The sequence below is a fragment of the Aspergillus udagawae genome, assembly GCF_001078395.1.
Source record: "Aspergillus udagawae IFM 46973 DNA, scaffold_7, whole genome shotgun sequence".
In the NCBI taxonomy this organism is placed as follows: domain Eukaryota; kingdom Fungi; phylum Ascomycota; class Eurotiomycetes; order Eurotiales; family Aspergillaceae; genus Aspergillus; species Aspergillus udagawae.
Genome location: NW_025091270.1, coordinates 1350586 through 1367065, shown reverse-complemented (window position 1 = coordinate 1367065; position 16480 = coordinate 1350586). Strand labels below are relative to the sequence as shown.

Here is a 16480-nt window from a genome sequence, read left to right as displayed (position 1 = left end):
TACATTGACTACAGTACATGGCTATGGCACTACAGTACCTATCAACGACTAGTAAGGTGATAAATAGTATGCTACAGATAGGTAGCGAATAGGGAAGTACAAAGAGCCTCGATCCCTTCTGAACTGATCGGTGGCCTCGGTATTTGACTCGGATAATTTCACCCTCTCTTATTGGAATTCTGTTGGTCTGAGAAATTAAGTGTGGTCGCTGCGTAATCACGAGATGGGTGTCATCTTTGGTTCTGATTTTCTGTCAGGACGTCCGTCTGATGGCTAGTCTTATGGTTATGGATTCGGTGCTTTGCTTCATGTACGGACTCTTCTTGATTCATCCAAGTTCTCGCTCTATACTGCAATTATCATCAATTCAATTCAAAGCTAATTTACCCTGGTGCAGTCTAGTTTAGAACGTAATGGCTATGCAGACATTCTCTCTGTGGAAAACCAGAGCCGTCCGAAACGCTATGCATAAGATGTAATATAACAAAAGAGAATGGCCAAGGCCATAAATAACATAATAAATTCTGCAATACTGTCATAAAACATCCATCCTGCTACTACCAGCTCACAGTAATCTATATAGCCAAATTCTATCCTATAGGACAAGGCACAGTGAGGCTCAATGGAGGGCGGTAAAAACTCTAGCCAATACTAGTGAGATTGCGGATGTTGTTTCATCTTTCTGATCGAATTTACCGAAGACACTAGTTAATGTAGGTGCTGATTGTACGAGCTAAGCCTCAGCACGGCGGGCAGACTTTTTCGAATAGGTCATTGCGCCAGTGGTGATCCCTGCAAGAAGCAGTACAGCATTGAAGCCGGCCATTATATAGAACGGACTTCCTGGAGACAGATCATCGAACAGTAGACCTCCAATCTTGGTTAGAAACAATATCCCTGCCCCTCCATACAGGGAATAAACACCAGCAATTGATCCCTTCAGGTGGGACAGCTGGTGACCTCTGTGACGCGTAGATCTCTGTAGCAAGGGCTGATGCTCGTCGACGTCTTGGTTTCCCTGGTTAGTCGCAGTACTAACGGGGCCCTCTTCTGAGTGCAATGTCTCTGAGCCGTCAGAAGCAAGACTGATACTGAGGATACCATTGCTCAACACCGCCAGGCTGCAGACAATGGCCCCGATTTGGCTGATACCGATCAAGCCCATTAGAACGAAGATACCCGCACTGCCGTCCGATCCGCTAAACTGAGGACTAGGCAACAGCGCAAACACAGTATAGCCAAGAATACCAGCCAAAGATGCGAACAGAAGCGGTGAATGGTACCGTCGCGATCGTTCTGAAAGGTACCCAAACGCTGGTGCCGCGATCAGAGCAACTAGCTGAGAGACGCCGGTCAGGATGGAAGCCAAGACGTAGGCTTTCCGGCATGTTTGTTTGATATCTCCCGGCATCGATTCTGGCACCTCGCCCCGCTCATGACCACACAGGCCAGATCGCCGATAGTAGTGGTTGACAAAAAGGGGAATAAACAATGAAATGCCAACAGATGAGGCGCGTGCAACAAAACCTCCCAGATAACCGAGGAATATATCCCGGTTTTGTAGCCCTAAGTAAAGTGCTGTACCAAGTTGATCGAAGTAGGGGAACTGTATCACTTCTTTGCTCAAGTCTACCCGGTCGGTCTCGGACACAGATGACTTGGGCGCGGCCCACAGTAAGTGCCACCCCTTTCCTTCTTCGCTTGCAAGACCCCTGAGACCTAGCAGGCAGCAGACGCTGACCAGAAGCGCCACCGAAGCAACCAAGTAGTAACTGTACTGGATGGCTTCCGAGGGAGAGTAGCCCCAGCTCTGAAAACGAGCGGGTAGAGGAAGAAAAATGGCCAGAGCTATTAGGGCGCCGCCGCCAGCGCACATGCCCACAAATCCGGCCAGCCTAGAGGAAGGAGACTTCGCCTCAGCCTGGGATTCTTCCCTGAGACGCAGTTGCTCGCTTGAAGTCTCTCCGGCCACGGCAGGTAATACCGCGGTCACCATGGTCGAGACTGCAGAGCCTCCAAGGCTGAAGAATAACCTTCCTAGTAGCAGCTGAGGGTAGACATTTCTTGCTTGCACAAACACAACCAGCGAAAGGGCTATGATGCCGTAGCCGATGACGCAAACCTTTGTTGGGAGCATGTCAGTGATAATAAAACTACATTGATAGATAGGATTTTCGGAACGTACATTGCGGACGCCTATACGATCAGAAAGCACTCCCCATAAAGGGCACGCGGCCAGCGCGAGCAGTTCATCAGCGAATCCTAAGGTGCCAACAGCGTCTCCCTCACCATCGTGTAGTCCAATCAATTCAGTGACAACGAACGAGACAGATGAATTGACGAAGACCAAAAAGGCTATCGAGAAAGGACAGATGGCAAGCAGATAAGTGAGTGTCTGGGTGCGGGTAGCTGTAAATAGAGCCGGTTGTGGCGCCATCACATCACTCAAACTAGTCGGGCCGATGTGTTTGGTAAGTGTGCGGAGACCTTTCGACTCCTCTTTATATCTGGCTCTGCTCTAGAGAGGTTCTGCAACAGAACCCAAGCGATATGATGAGAATGATTCCATAGGGATTGAGCTGAGAGGATGATTACGGCTGATGCATAGCCATCACCCGGAGACATCCACGTCACATGATCCGAATTTCCATTCCCAGATCGACGACTCGCATTGGACATTCGATCTGAAAGTCCAGAAACTTAAGGCAAATCAGTTTTTGACGAGAAGAGAACATACTACGGAAGCTTTGAAGTGGAACAACAATTCCATCAGCTTCTGCCTGTTTGTTTATATTCCGCAGTATTTCAGTAAAGGGGGCTCGCATTGCAATCGATAGCCATATAAAGCAAATTAGAATCCACAAAAAGCCGCCAATATCCAAGTCTAATCCGCCGTCTACATTTTGACAGTCCTCTTAATTACAAAAACAAAGGATACACTCGAGTCTTGACTCCTGGGTTATAGTTAACTTAACTAGCTGATAAGCTGATGATCCGCTGACGTAAGGCACGGATTCTCGGGCGGTGGGCCGAATTGTTCCCCACGAGTTGTACCTTAGTCTACAGGTATAGCTGTCCAAAACCTCCGTACACGCGATCCATCTCCGGCCACATTTCTAATCTCTCACTCGCTAGGGACGCTGTGTATCAACAGACTTTCTAATGCCTTATTGACCTTGACTTAGGCTGCATCCCATTTTGTGTCTATATCAATGACATACGGCTCCCAACTCGCCTCCTTTAGTTTGTGGCCATGAGACTAGCCGCTTATGCTGGGGTAAGTGCTCGCAAGAGGCGGAGGAGGCTTGGACTCGACAACAGGCTGACCAACATTTTCTACAGGCCTCTGCGGCTCTGGCTACGGCCGTTGTTCTGAAGGCGCTTCACCAGAGGGCTAATTTTTACGCTGCTTGCGTATATCTTTCTCAGAGCAGTGCGAATCTCATGGTGAGTCTCCAGGTGGTCGTTCGAGGTTGGTGAAATAACAAAGAATACTGACTTGCCGCAGATACTTACAAATTTGTGTCTTCTCGTCGTCGGGTTCCTGTTGTTCTGGCTTCAACATCTCCTGTACGGACCCTTGCGGCCGATTGAAACCGAACAGCTTTACGAAAAGGCATGGTTTGCGGTCACAGAAACATGCCTGGCAATGACGATATTCCGAGGGGAACTTGGCGGATGGTTCTTGGTCATGTTTGTTTGTTTACTGGTTGGAAAGGTCTGGGGCTGGATTGGTGAAGGCCGCGTCGAGTTCCTGGAGCAGCAACCGCCGGCCAATCCGCGCTTGTTTCACACCCGGCTGGCGGCTTCCCTCGTACTGGCAGTTCTGTTCGATTCATTCATGCTGAAATATTGCATAACGACCGTCCTTGAACAAGCGCGGCCGGATATGATGGTTATGTTCGGGTTTGAGTTTGCGGTCCTTACTATCCTTTCGAGCTCAACCGCCGCCAGGTACACCATCTCACTAGTAGAGTTATACATAACACGGCAGCAGATAAAGGCCAAGGTTGAAGAGCGCCGCCGGGAAATCCGTGCCGCCAGAGAAGAAGCCCTACGCCAGAATGCCCAAACCGGAGAGACGCCTCCAGCTGCCGATCTGCCCGACGAGAATAATATCGACGAGATGGAACTTGATGTTCCAGGATGGGAGGAGAAGGGTCGTTGGATCTTCTACCTCGATTTACTCACCGATTTCTTCAAGTTGACGGTCTACTTGAGTTTCTTCGCCATCCTTTTCATGTTCTACGGCCTGCCTATCCATATCCTCCGCGATGTGGTCGTCACTATCCGTTCCTTCGGCCGACGGATAATGGATTTCGTCCGCTACCGCAATGCGACCCGGGACATGAACGAGCGCTACCCAGACGCCACTCCGGAGGAGGTAGCAAGAGAAGATGTTTGTATCATTTGTCGTGAAGAGATGGCTCATTGGCAGGAGCCTGCGGGCGCGGGTGAGGGCGGGGCAGCGCCTGCTCAGCCAAGGGCTCAAATCCCCGAAAGGTTACGTCCAAAGAAACTCCCGTGCGGTCACATCTTACACTTTTCTTGCCTTCGGAGTTGGTTAGAAAGACAACAAAATTGTCCTACCTGCCGACGCCCCGTCATGGCGCCTCCGCGTGACCGCGATCACCCTCTCGGGGATGTCAACCTTGGTCAAGGCAACGGCGGTGCCGGTCCGCAACCAAATATGCCAGCGGGCAATCAACCTCTCGGACAGAACGGACCGGCTGATAACCTACCAAGAGCCCGTATATTCCAGTTTGGACCATTCCGGATTGGTTTTGGGGCTGGTCGGGGTGATCTTTTCCGCAATTTTCACCAACAAGTTCATCAGGGCAATGCCCCGGCGCAACAAGTGAATAATGCAAACCCACCCGGTGCAAGGCAGATCGGTTTTGGACTCGGTTTTGGACGACCAGTCCCAGCGCCAGTGCCCCAAGCTCTCGCGACAAATACATCGTCCAACTTTGTGCAGATGCAGAATCAGCTTCACCAAATGGAGCTGCAGATAATGCAGGAAATTAACAACCTCCGTGTTACCGCCGAACAGTTGCATCATGTGCGACTACTCCAGGCTGAGCTGCAAAGACTTCGGAATCCGCCTGCAGCTTCCAGCGATCCGAACACCACCATATCCCCGGCATCTACTTTCCAATCCTCTTCATCTTTGTCGGCGACATTACGGCGGCAACTCACCTCGGATCCTCAAGCCTCGGCCATTCCGTCCGGCGATTCTCGACTCCCAGAGGGTCTTAGCCTCCCAGAAGGCTGGTCTCTCATTCCCCTCCAGTCGATGGGACAAGGTCCAAGCGGTATCTCGAGTCCAATGCCTACAACTGCCCCAGATCCTACCACCACGGTGCAAGTGCGTGAGGATCCTCCTGCCACTGAGAACCCGGCGCCGGCGGCGAATATGAATGGAGAAAGCTCGGGTACAGTCGATGCAGCCAGATCCACTACTCCCTCGCTACCTGACTGGGGCTCGGAAACGCCCACGACAGCAACGCATTCGTATACCGGATCATCGTCTCGGGATTTGGGCAAAGATGTCTTCGGGCAATCGTCAGAAAAGAAGGAATCATCCGCATGGGATAATGAAGCCACAAATGCGGACGAATCACCAGAATCGTCCTCGAAGGGCAAGGCCCGGTTGGTGACAGTTGAGGATGCTGCGGACGAGGAGGCTTAAAACCCTGACTGCCTGCGCCACTGACTGTCTTGATGTCTCTTCATGGTGCATACTCTGTAATTTTGTTTTGTGGCGTTCTTGAGCGATTCTGAATCATACCCGGGTTTGTTGTGAGTATATACCATCATATCGCAGCGCTTTTCATGTACTAAGAACATGATACTTCTCTCTCCACTGCCTTTTCTGGTGATCTTAATCTCCGTTTCTGAGCCTCCGTCATGAAACGCTGCAGAACTCGTCCTGTCGTTGTACATAATCTTACCTTCTATATGCCGAAGCATTGATCTGATCGTCCCAAGTGTCGCACCTTTGTATACGGAAGTGTGACACCTCTGGAGATGGAAGTTTTATACACTGCGTGAGATTATCTCAAAAGCATTTCAATGTTCGAAATAGACTCGATCATTGATTCGGGCTTATCCTGATTTCAACCCGTGTTTAGGCACAATGAAAGCGTACGGAGTATCTAGACTAGATATTTTCGGGGATACCCTAAGAATGGCATCTACCATTCCCTTCCGCAGTCAATAGACTGCAGATCAGGGGCAGATCGTTTTGCTGCTCAAACAAGGCTCTCAAGCTAAATTAACCTCGCCGACACAGTCCGCCATTTAGGGCCTGGCCCATGTTTTACCTTTTGGCGAATTTGGGACCATGGAAGGAACTTTGGAGATCGGATGCTACGAGTAATCTCCTTCATTCAGAGTATCTATGGTCTGTCCTAGCAGTGATACGCTGATACATTAGCTAGCGAGAAAAATAAACTTCTACCCATTGCAACAATGCCTAACTTTGTGATTCCACACGAGTATCTTTGGGAATTGGGACATCATTTCTCTACGGAGAAATCGGCCTCCCCCGAGTCTGCGTCGTCACCACTCATTATGCGGGCTCCACCTCCGTCCGCCCCGTTGGAGAATAATGCGCCAACCTTCTGCATATTGGTCTGAGTGAACACATATCTGGATTAGACTGTCATTTCTATTCAGCTTTTGATTATTCTTTTGTGTCCAAGCCAATATCTTTCAGTCGAATTTCTCCCTGGTCGCTGCTCTTAGGCGTTCTGTATGCCAGCTTTGCGGCTACTGGCTACTGAAGTCTTATCTACGTCTTGCGCCGCTCAGGTCGCAGGGCGGCTCTGTTTTTCGCTTCTAGAGCCGGATATTCTCCTCATAGCTGGTTCTCAGAGTCTTATGTGTGAGCCCAGCATCTGCTCGCTGCCTTGAACTGGCCGGTGAGTTGTGAATTCCTCCTATAGCACCCCTTATACATCTTCAGGGGCATCTGCGAGGGTTCTCTTGAACTTTTGCCGTCCCCATCCAACCTTAATCGCGAGTACTCTCCGGGAACTGAGGCTAATGGGTGTACTTGAGATGTCTGTGACAGCCTATTTATTCTTTTCCCTTCAACCTGTATAGTATATTCCATATCCTCTTCGATGACTTCCTGGCGGCGAGCGGTTGACCTCCTTGGTCTTGCCTTTTTCGTCATCTTCCTCTACACACTCAATAGTCTCTCTAGACTATGGCGGCCGACGCCAGAGGCCGTGGGGTTGGGAAAATTGGTCACTTCACCCAGCCCGACACCATCCGGACTTTTGAACATAAGTTTGGTGGAGAACCGCCCGTCCCGGACACCATACGCTCCCCGGCCGCAATATGTGCCTGGTATCCCTAAGCCTGCCGGAGCCGAGTATACGAAGATGCTCGTTGTCCCGAAGACGCAGAACGAAGATACGAATTGGATCGAGGCCGAGCTTCCCGATTGGCAGTCGGCAATCTATGTTGTCGATGACCCGTCAGCACCCCTACATCCGCCGAAGAACAAGGGACACGAAGTGATGGTTTATCTGAGCTTTATTATTGAGCATTACGACAAACTGCCGGATATTGTGGCGTTCATGCATTCACACCAGTTCGCCTGGCACAACGAGGAGATATTTGGTGGCGATGCGGCCGAGATGCTGCGTCGCCTGAACGTTGCGCGAGTGGTCCGGGAGGGATACATGAATCTGCGGTGTATATGGGAGCCTGGCTGCCCTGACTGGATGCATCCCAGTAACCCAGAGGAGAACGAAGAGAAGCAAGAGGAGACGATGCTGGCGCGGTCCTGGGGTGAGATTTTCCCGGACGACCCTATTCCACAGGTCCTGGCGCAGCCCTGCTGTGCTCAGTTTGCCGTCTCTCGGGAGCGAATCCTAGCAATTCCCAGAGCGCGTTTCGTCTTCTACCGAGATTGGATCCTCCGGACAGAACTGAGCGACTACATATCAGGCCGTATTTGGGAGTACCTCTGGCATGTGATATTTACTGGTGACAACATCGTATGCCCCGAGGTCCATGTTTGCTTCTGTGATGGGTACGGGCTCTGCTTCGGAGGTAAAGAAGAGTACGAGGCGTACCGAAGACTGGGCCATGAGAAAGAGGAATTGGAAGATGAACTCAAGCGATGGAACTCCCGAGCCCAGACTGTCGAAATCGCTCGAATGCGTGGTACCCTGGGAGAAACGAGTCACCTCAACATCCCGGAGCCTGGAAAAGATTCATCTCTTCGAGAGCAGATCTATGAGAAAGAACAGAAAATCAACGAGGTTCTCTACAATGCCGCCGAGCGTGGTATGAACCCCAATGCTCGGGCCTTGGAAGCCGGTAGAAAATGGACCGAGGGTGACGGATATTAAGAATCAGATCTCATCTCTTATTTTGTAATAGACTCCAGAACCTCCTCGCACTTCTGCAGGCAGAAGAGAGGTTGTGGCAGGGGGTATGCTCGAACATTTGCACTATTTACATTTAGACTCGCATATCATTGTCGATCTGGGTCGGCTGGATTTATCAAATAAAAAGTGTACTATGTCTAAGATAGTCAGATTTTGCAAATTGCTGCTTGCCTTTTGATCTTCTCGCGATTCTTCACCTCACCACCTCACCTCATGCTTGAATCGCATGGTCATGTGACCATAACGGATTATCTCGTCCTCCGAAGCAGCTCCTCGTCGTTGTGCAGAGTTTGCATTGTCTGTCCTCTCTTCAAACCGCGCAAACAGCGTCATCTAGCTACTATCTGATTGATACAATCAACGTATCGCGATCCGCGCGAAATACAATTAGTGGGAAGCTTTAGCTCCCTGATCTCTGTCCACTTTTGATCCTGATCACTTTCCAAGCTTCTTTGTCGCCTCGTCAGCAGGCGGTGACACTGGCTGAAGCGAACTCACGCATCGCAAGGGGACGAGGGCTTTACAATTCGCACGAAACGGTCATAGGCTGCCTAGCCATGGGCCGATCTTTTTGACGGAGATTTTTTTTTTAGGAACTTACTTTAAATCGCGACCGCTTTGTCTTCCGGGCGTACTCGGAGAAGATACCCTTCCTCTCGGTCCAGGAAGACTAGCCGTCCAGGCTGCGAAACAGATTATCAATCGCAACATTCCGTTACAGGTCTTCCGAGCTTGACAGTGGCCATAACCCCCGCGCCGACCAGTTGCCGCATTTCAAGACACTTCCTCATCAGCTCCTTCCTCACCGAGCAGGACGGTTCCTGACCTTGTGACGAACCCCATATTCAAAATCGCCATGACGTCCACGTCGACGCCCAACCACCAGCATCCTCCCGCGACTTCGGCCCCGGAGTTCTCTAATCAGACACCTCATACCTCTCACGTCGATTCGCATGCGCATCTAGCGACCAGTGGATATGCCCCAAATGACAATCAGTTAGCTGGTTTGGTGGAAGCCGCGACAGCAGCGGCTGGTCAAGATGTTTCGGAATGGGCCGCAGCGGCGGCGGTGGCTGCAGCGGCCGGAGCTGCTGGTCATCAACATCACTTGGATAGCTATGGTCCGGAAATACACATTGAAGACGACGGCTTCGGAGATGGCAGTTTTGGGGCAGGAATGGGTGCAGGTAGGCAGCTACGCGGATCAGGGTCGGCTTCGGTCAACGAACAGGGCCAGTCTTCAGGATTGTCCAGATCGGTCTCCAAGAAACGGAAAAGAGGAGAGGATGCACTTGATCCGGCGTTGACAGCCACCGGTGGAGTAGGCCTTTCTGGCGGTCCGCAGCAATCGCAGCAACAGCAACAACACCACCTTCACCCGCCTTCTCACCATTATGACGGAGACAGCTTAGATATTAGAGCCGTCCCGCCCCAGTCCCTATCTGACGCTCGCGCTGCTGGCGTTCATTCCGCCGCTGCACTCTTCCGCCAACCTTCCAGTAACAAGAAACACACTCGTCCGCCAATGTCGAAACTCTTCGCCTCTCTGGAATTGTCGCCGGAAAACTTCTTGCATTTACAAGCGGCCGCGAAAGGATATATGCTTGATCCTAAACATCCTGAGAGACGGGAATGCGTTGGCCAGCGGGGCAAAGGTGACACCGAAATGGTTAAGTTAAGACTGTGGCACTGTGTGCGCCACTTCTTGGATGATGAAGGGAACGGAGAACGGTTCTTCGGCGAGAATGTCGTCAATGAAGGCATGGGTCCGAGGTCTTACATCTGGCCGCGCGACCAGCAGAAAATCATTTCTCTGGTGATTCCTCTACTCCGGAGGATGGTTACCAATGAACGCCAGCGCCAATATGCTGTTGAAACTCGGAAAGGAGGCGGCACTGATGAGCGAAGGAGACGGAAGACGAATGAAAGCTTTCAGACCTTCACTACCAGCGCGAGTCCGCCGAGGTTTCCCTCTGACGGGCAGCTTCAGATGCACCCTCAGCATCACATGCCGGAAGAGTATTCTTCATCACAAGTCCCCATGCCACCACCTCAACCGCAGATGGACTCGACATCACAAAACATGGAGCTTGGCCTGACAGAGCTTCTACTCGACGGTTATCCCCACGACTCGAATGCAATTCACAAGTCATATGATATGTATAATCACGACTTTGAACTCGATAATTTATGGTATCTTTCGGGTCTCCCGCAGCCGGACTGGCGAGGTTTGGTCGCCGCAGTCGATAGTCACTACCAGGTCATTCATGAGGGCGGCTTCGATTGCCCTGCGCCTTGTGAGAATGAGAACGTACATCGCATCGTAAATGCAGATGTCATTTCGGATCTGCGCTGGCGAATCGGCGGTCACCACAACACAACTGCCAGAAATGAATTGTATGTATACCTGCTCCTCGTTATCATCTCTCGCGACAAGTACGGCGACTGACACTCTTACAGTGCAAGCAGCATCACCCGTGATGTTTCGCGCATTATTCGCGACAACTTGGCCGCTAAGCAAGGTGTTCACACTTCTACTCATGACCATGATCCGATGCCGCAACCTCAGCTCTTTCCGCCACCGCAGTTACCCCCCATGCCAGGAAACGCAAATACCAACGCACATACTTCCGTGTCTGCACCTCCGAACTCCGTCTATCTTCGTATAAATATCATGCAGCAAGGAAAGCGTATCCTTCCTCGCCTTGATGTCCCCGCTGTGCAGAGTCCCGATCTGGAGACGCTAAAGCAGCTCGTCTCTCGTCGATTCGCTGGTCAATTACCGGGCCTACCCTCCGATTCTGCCATGGATGCGACAGGGGGTTCATGGGGCTCTTCGCTCGGTTGGAAGTTCAAGGCCTGGCTTCCTGATGGGTTGGCCGCAGTACAGAATGACGGCGACTGGACGATGGCCCTTCTTTCAGCTGGCAACGTGGACTGGATGGATGGCGATTTGAAAGTCCTCGTGGAAATGGAGAGCACATAAGAAGATTCATATCGACGATCTCCTTTCTGTTGCCTTTTGTTTCTTTTCATGCGTTCGAGCCTGCTCTGTGATTCCTGCCTCATGATCAATCCAGGGACTGACGAGTTGTGTCTGAGGAATCTGGTACATTGTCTTGATGCCTCCGGGAATTATTTGCATGGCTTTCTGGTAGCTTCCATACCCTTACATTTTCGAGATGACTCATGACGTTGGCTGATCGTTCCATTGCCGATAATACTGCTTCTTTACCCTTGATACCTTCTTCATGTACAAGTACTTCTTACACTTCAATATCGGAATGATACCTAATCTTCCTTGAGCATCATCACCACTGCCCTAGTTGAGTATTTTCGCGAAATAAATTTCAACAATCTCTGCTCCCTAGACTATTTGCCATATCCTTGCCTCAAATCGCACGTAGACAGATTACACTACCTCTGCGGAGGAGAACTCCAAGATAGGTAAAGTTCATGGCTAGGTCTTCCATTGGTTGTACCCGGTCGAGGCCTTATAGGGTGGTCAACTGCCCTGGTCCTTGACCGTAGCCAGAGGGTCGCGAGAGATTTCACGACTGTCCATTTTCAGGGGTTCGCGTATATATTCTTGGACATTGCGAGATTTACAATACTCCATAGCAGATAAGATTTTCTACTTAGCCTTACTAACAGAAATCGCTTCTATGGTCTAGTGGTTATGACTCCGGATTTTGAGCATTCGCTGAGTCTTCCGGCAACCCCGGTTCGAATCCGGGTAGGAGCTATTCTTTTTCGCTCTTATATTTTTGGTACGTGTCCATCTTATTGAGGAGCGTGTAGATTTTCGTTTTCGTTCCCTTAGGCTTTTTTCGGGCTTTCCCACCTGTATCTATTGGTAGATGCTGGTGGTGAGTGGATGATCCCGTCGTGGTGATTGCATTGGGGGGAAATATATATATCTTGGATGCGGCTGGTCGTGCTAATGTGTAGCTCGTTCGGGTCTGTGAACGCGGAGAGTACTATACCATGTTCAGCACGATTGCTCGAAAATGATATTGATACCGTCTACGTCCAGTGGATCGCGGTACGAGGCTGCATAGGACTACAGCTTCCATCCCTTAAAGCGAGTACGGAAAGTTGTATTCAAGCTAACTTTGATTTTTCTACTACTCGAATGCTATGAAATCATGGTAGGCAATGTGCACGAGGTATAACTGAAGCATCGCAGGCCTCTAGACAATGTTCCTGCTTACTGTATGTGCCTACCGGACCAGTACCGCGTACATTACCGAGGCCATGAGCTTCCCAGTGCTTCCAATCAAAATGAGCTTGAACCCAGGTCATGGGTATTCAGTACCCGACCGCATCCAGCTATGCGCCATGTGGAGTGAGCGTAAGGTCGAAGTGGCTGCTATGGGCCGGTAACCAGCAAGGCTGCTGCATCTGGCAGCTCCAGGTCGGTAGATTCGGCTCGCTCGTTGTGATGATGATGCAGACATGTTTGAGTCCCCGACATGCCACAGCAGAGTGGTTTCCTCACCCGTAGGAGTACCAAAGCGGGCACCTTCGGGATAGACTGCAGAGTGAGACAGGCTATACTCAGCACAGGTGAATATCGGCTTTGACACACAGCGAAAGCAAGCAGCACAACTCCGACAGGTTCGCAGACGCAGTGCGCGAACCCTAGGCTCCAATCCAACTACTGTGACGGGAACATCATGAGGCATTACATGGATGCTCAGTGACGTCTTCCGAATCCGTCGGAAGGGCCGGGCCATGTGAAAAGGTGGTGTTGTGGCAAGATTCAAGTGATTTCCTCGCCGAGCCATATTCAGCCAGAGGCCACAGTCGCACCCGAACCTGTTGCGTTGCCAGCACCATCTACTGCCTCTAACCGCGCTTTTTTAGCCCTTCGCTTCATCTCACGCTTGGACAGAGGTTTCTCAATTTCCTCAACGGTCGCCTCTGAGCCGAGAGATGCCTTCCTCTTCAGGTTGTCACCAGTTCCTTGAGCCTGTGAGACATTCTTATTCCTAGACATGTTTTTCTGCCCCAATCCAGATTCCACAACTTGTGACTTTGACTTCTGTCCACCGTCAACGATGTCGATGACTCCACGCCAGCTTGTGCGCTTCAATTTAGCTAGCGCAGTGACTTTTCTTGCTTCCTCACTGATTGCCTCTTTGCCGAGTTCCTGTGACAGACCCCATACACATGTCAAGTTGATGACATCCCATGGAGCCCTCACGCCCAAGGCCCTCCTTGCCTCACTTGACACAACGATCCCCCTTCCGCGTGTTGCGCGGATCAAGCCCATAGCATTGCCGATGAGATTCCGACGGGCTTCAAGCCCGCTCCTTGTAACCCCAGGCCCGTAGCAAATTTCCAGTCGAACCCCTCGTTCGATAGCGGCAGAGAGCATTTTAAATTTGAAGTAAAACGGGAGTCTCACTGAGAGATCCAGAGAAATCAGGTCGCATTCGAGATTCGTGCATGCATTCAGGAGGGCTTTTTCATTGGTAGGACGAAGCGCAACCAGGTCATACACCTGAGCTAAGCTGGCAAGGCGCTGATTCTGTGCGGGGTCGGACAATGTCAAGTTCACACGAGAAAGCAATTTCAAATTTTTGGGAGCATTCGTGGGAGCAGGTGGCGGGGCAAGGTTTGATGGAAGCTTTCCACTGATGGTCTGCGAGAGAGCGACGGTTGTGTAACCAACTGGTAGTCAGGTCAGTTTCTCAGGTGGTCATATTCAGCGTCGCGGAACGCCGCCCAGGTCTTGTGCCCAGGAAGAGTGACATACGTTCTGCAAGAAAGCTCAATGTATCAGAGATCTCTGGATCATCTGAGGAGTAAGGAACGTTCAGATCGTAAAACATTTTCAAAGATTAAAAAGCCAAGTCCGAGCCCGCTATCCTCCAACCAATCTTCTTCTCACAAAGCTTGCTTGTTCATAAGCTATAGAAGCTGTCGAAACTTGTCTGCAAAAGGAAATCAAGAAACTATCCCGCATCAACAATTTCTCCGATACGAGAACTGCGCTAGCCTTGATCGGGACGTCTCCCTCAAAGTATCGTCACGTGCCTGGGAAGGCGGAGCGAACAGTCCTCTCCATTCTCATCATCAGCACATTATACAATCCCAGCCATCTGTAATTTGGACGATAGCACGGCTGCACTGTTTAGACAGGCCTGTATGCTCCTAGTCTTGCAGCAGCTGTTGTCTGTCCTCCATCTCAATTCCTTGTTGCGACAATTTCTGTGTCGGGCTGCTCCTGTACCCCGCCGCCGCATTTTATCTCCCGTCCATTGTGGGCGCACTCGGAAGCTGCGAATCAGCCGCCATCACCATGGCGCGCGTCTATGCCGATGTTAACGAGCATATGCCTCGGTCCTACTGGGACTATGATAGTGTGAACATCTCCTGGGGTGTTTTGGAGAACTATGAAGTGGTCCGCAAGATTGGTGAGTGAGCAGATCTGGTCTATTCACCCAACGGGAGCCTTACCATTATCGTGGATGACCTGTGCAATACCGATATAGTGGCTTTGGAAGGCTGACAATTGTCAATACAGGCCGGGGAAAGTACTCCGAAGTGTTCGAGGGCATCAATGTCGTCAACTACCAGAAGTGTGTCATCAAGGTCCTCAAACCGGTCAAGAAGAAGAAGATCAAGCGCGAGATCAAAATTCTCCAGAATCTGGCGGGTGGCCCGAACGTGGTAGCTCTGTTGGATGTGGTTCGTGACAGTCAGAGCAAGACGCCAAGTCTGGTTTTCGAATACGTCAACAACACCGACTTTCGGACCCTGTACCCTCGTTTCACCGACTACGATGTGCGTTTTTATGTATATGAGCTTCTAAAGGCTCTGGATTTCTGCCACAGCAAAGGCATCATGCATCGGGATGTCAAGCCCCACAACGTCATGATTGACCATGAGAAGCGCAAAGTGAGTTCTATCGTGTACGCCCGCAACATAATCCATTCGCTGACAAGGCATGTTAGCTACGGCTCATCGATTGGGGTCTTGCCGAATTCTACCACAAAGGCACTGAATATAACGTCCGAGTCGCCTCACGCTACTTCAAGGGCCCTGAGCTGCTTGTTGATTTCCAGGAATACGATTACTCCCTGGACATGTGGTCCTTGGGCGCGATGTTTGCCTCCATGATCTTCCGCAAGGAACCCTTTTTCCACGGCCAGAGCAACTCAGATCAACTGGTGAAGATTGCCAAGGTATTGGGGACCGAGGAGCTTTTTGAGTACTTGGATAAGTACGACATCGAGCTTGACCCTCAGTATGATGAAATACTCTCTCGCTACCCGAGAAAGCCCTGGCACTCTTTCATTAATGCCGACAACCAACGCTTTATCAGCGATGAAGCGATTGATTTCCTCGACAAACTCCTTCGATATGATCATGCTGCAAGTCTCCCACATCTCGTTCAATTTTTATTAGTGCTGACCTTTCTTCGCTTTTTAGGAACGGCTTACAGCCCAGGAGGCCATGGCTCATCCCTACTTCGCCCCGGTTCGCGCAGCGGAGTCGCAGGCCGCTCGGAACAATGCAACGTCCCAATCGTGAAGCCAGGCGTTGTTGACCTGATTATTACTTCATACATTCAGGGATCTACCGAACCCTGACTCAGCACCTGCTGTGATTCAATTGCGTCCTTGAACACCGCCGGCTTGGTTCGAAGTTTTGAGTCAATGTCTGGGTCCAAAAGAGTGGTGATAATCAATCAATACACGTGCAAACGGGATCCCACGGCGGCCACTTGCTGCCTCTTACTGGTATCACTTTACGCACCGTTTGTGCGATGTGCGATGGAATGCGGAACCAAACGATGATGACAGATGACGTACACTTAATATGTTGCCTGGGTATAGAGCCCCATTTCACCTCAGTCTTGGCGTACAGCGCACTCCAATGTATCTGATGACCCGTTCGGACTGATTGATATTTTATATTTCACTTTCCATGCTCCTCACATCTTTTCTACATCTTCCTCGTCTGTTCGATTTCGTAAACTGCCTCGATGGTGTTGTGGGATTCGCCTTCTCCATTACAACTTTCAGTCTTATGTCACCACGTTCCTGTGTCTACTG

At 50.7% G+C, this 16480-nt stretch overlaps 6 protein-coding genes and 1 non-coding gene across 7 annotated transcripts; 5 read left to right on the top strand and 2 right to left on the bottom strand.

Annotated features, from left to right (window-relative positions):
- Positions 1–733: 733 nt before the first annotated feature.
- Positions 734–2437, bottom strand: Aud_009142 (putative MFS transporter; the record flags this gene model as incomplete). Its single annotated transcript, XM_043294002.1, has 2 exons — positions 734–2122; positions 2186–2437. 2 exons carry the CDS (start codon positions 2435–2437, stop codon positions 734–736), a joined length of 1641 nt encoding a protein of 546 aa, XP_043149937.1.
- Positions 2438–3253: 816 nt separating this feature from the next.
- On the top strand, positions 3254–5692 carry hrdA (E3 ubiquitin-protein ligase HRD1; the record flags this gene model as incomplete). The annotated part of the gene is made up of 3 exons (XM_043294001.1): positions 3254–3277; positions 3343–3447; positions 3509–5692. The coding sequence occupies 3 exons, from the start codon at positions 3254–3256 to the stop codon at positions 5690–5692; spliced, it is 2313 nt and encodes a 770-aa protein (XP_043149936.1).
- A 1438-nt stretch (positions 5693–7130) lies between these two features.
- Positions 7131–8372, top strand: Aud_009140 (DUF3431 domain-containing protein; the record flags this gene model as incomplete). Its single annotated transcript, XM_043294000.1, has 1 exon — positions 7131–8372. One exon carries the CDS (start codon positions 7131–7133, stop codon positions 8370–8372), a length of 1242 nt encoding a protein of 413 aa, XP_043149935.1.
- Positions 8373–9267: 895 nt separating this feature from the next.
- Positions 9268–11397, top strand: Aud_009139 (uncharacterized protein; the record flags this gene model as incomplete). The annotated part of the gene is made up of 2 exons (XM_043293999.1): positions 9268–10808; positions 10872–11397. The coding sequence occupies 2 exons, from the start codon at positions 9268–9270 to the stop codon at positions 11395–11397; spliced, it is 2067 nt and encodes a 688-aa protein (XP_043149934.1).
- A 673-nt stretch (positions 11398–12070) lies between these two features.
- On the top strand, positions 12071–12156 carry Aud_009138. Its single transcript has one exon. It is a non-coding gene; the product is annotated as a tRNA-Gln (tRNA).
- A 1047-nt stretch (positions 12157–13203) lies between these two features.
- Aud_009137 (ribonuclease P subunit p30 family protein) lies at positions 13204–14251 on the bottom strand (the record flags this gene model as incomplete). The annotated part of the gene is made up of 2 exons (XM_043293998.1): positions 13204–14090; positions 14176–14251. 2 exons carry the CDS (start codon positions 14249–14251, stop codon positions 13204–13206), a joined length of 963 nt encoding a protein of 320 aa, XP_043149933.1.
- A 470-nt stretch (positions 14252–14721) lies between these two features.
- On the top strand, positions 14722–15956 carry Aud_009136 (casein kinase II subunit alpha/alpha'; the record flags this gene model as incomplete). Its single annotated transcript, XM_043293997.1, has 4 exons — positions 14722–14836; positions 14947–15320; positions 15377–15796; positions 15855–15956. 4 exons carry the CDS (start codon positions 14722–14724, stop codon positions 15954–15956), a joined length of 1011 nt encoding a protein of 336 aa, XP_043149932.1.
- Positions 15957–16480: the final 524 nt, after the last annotated feature.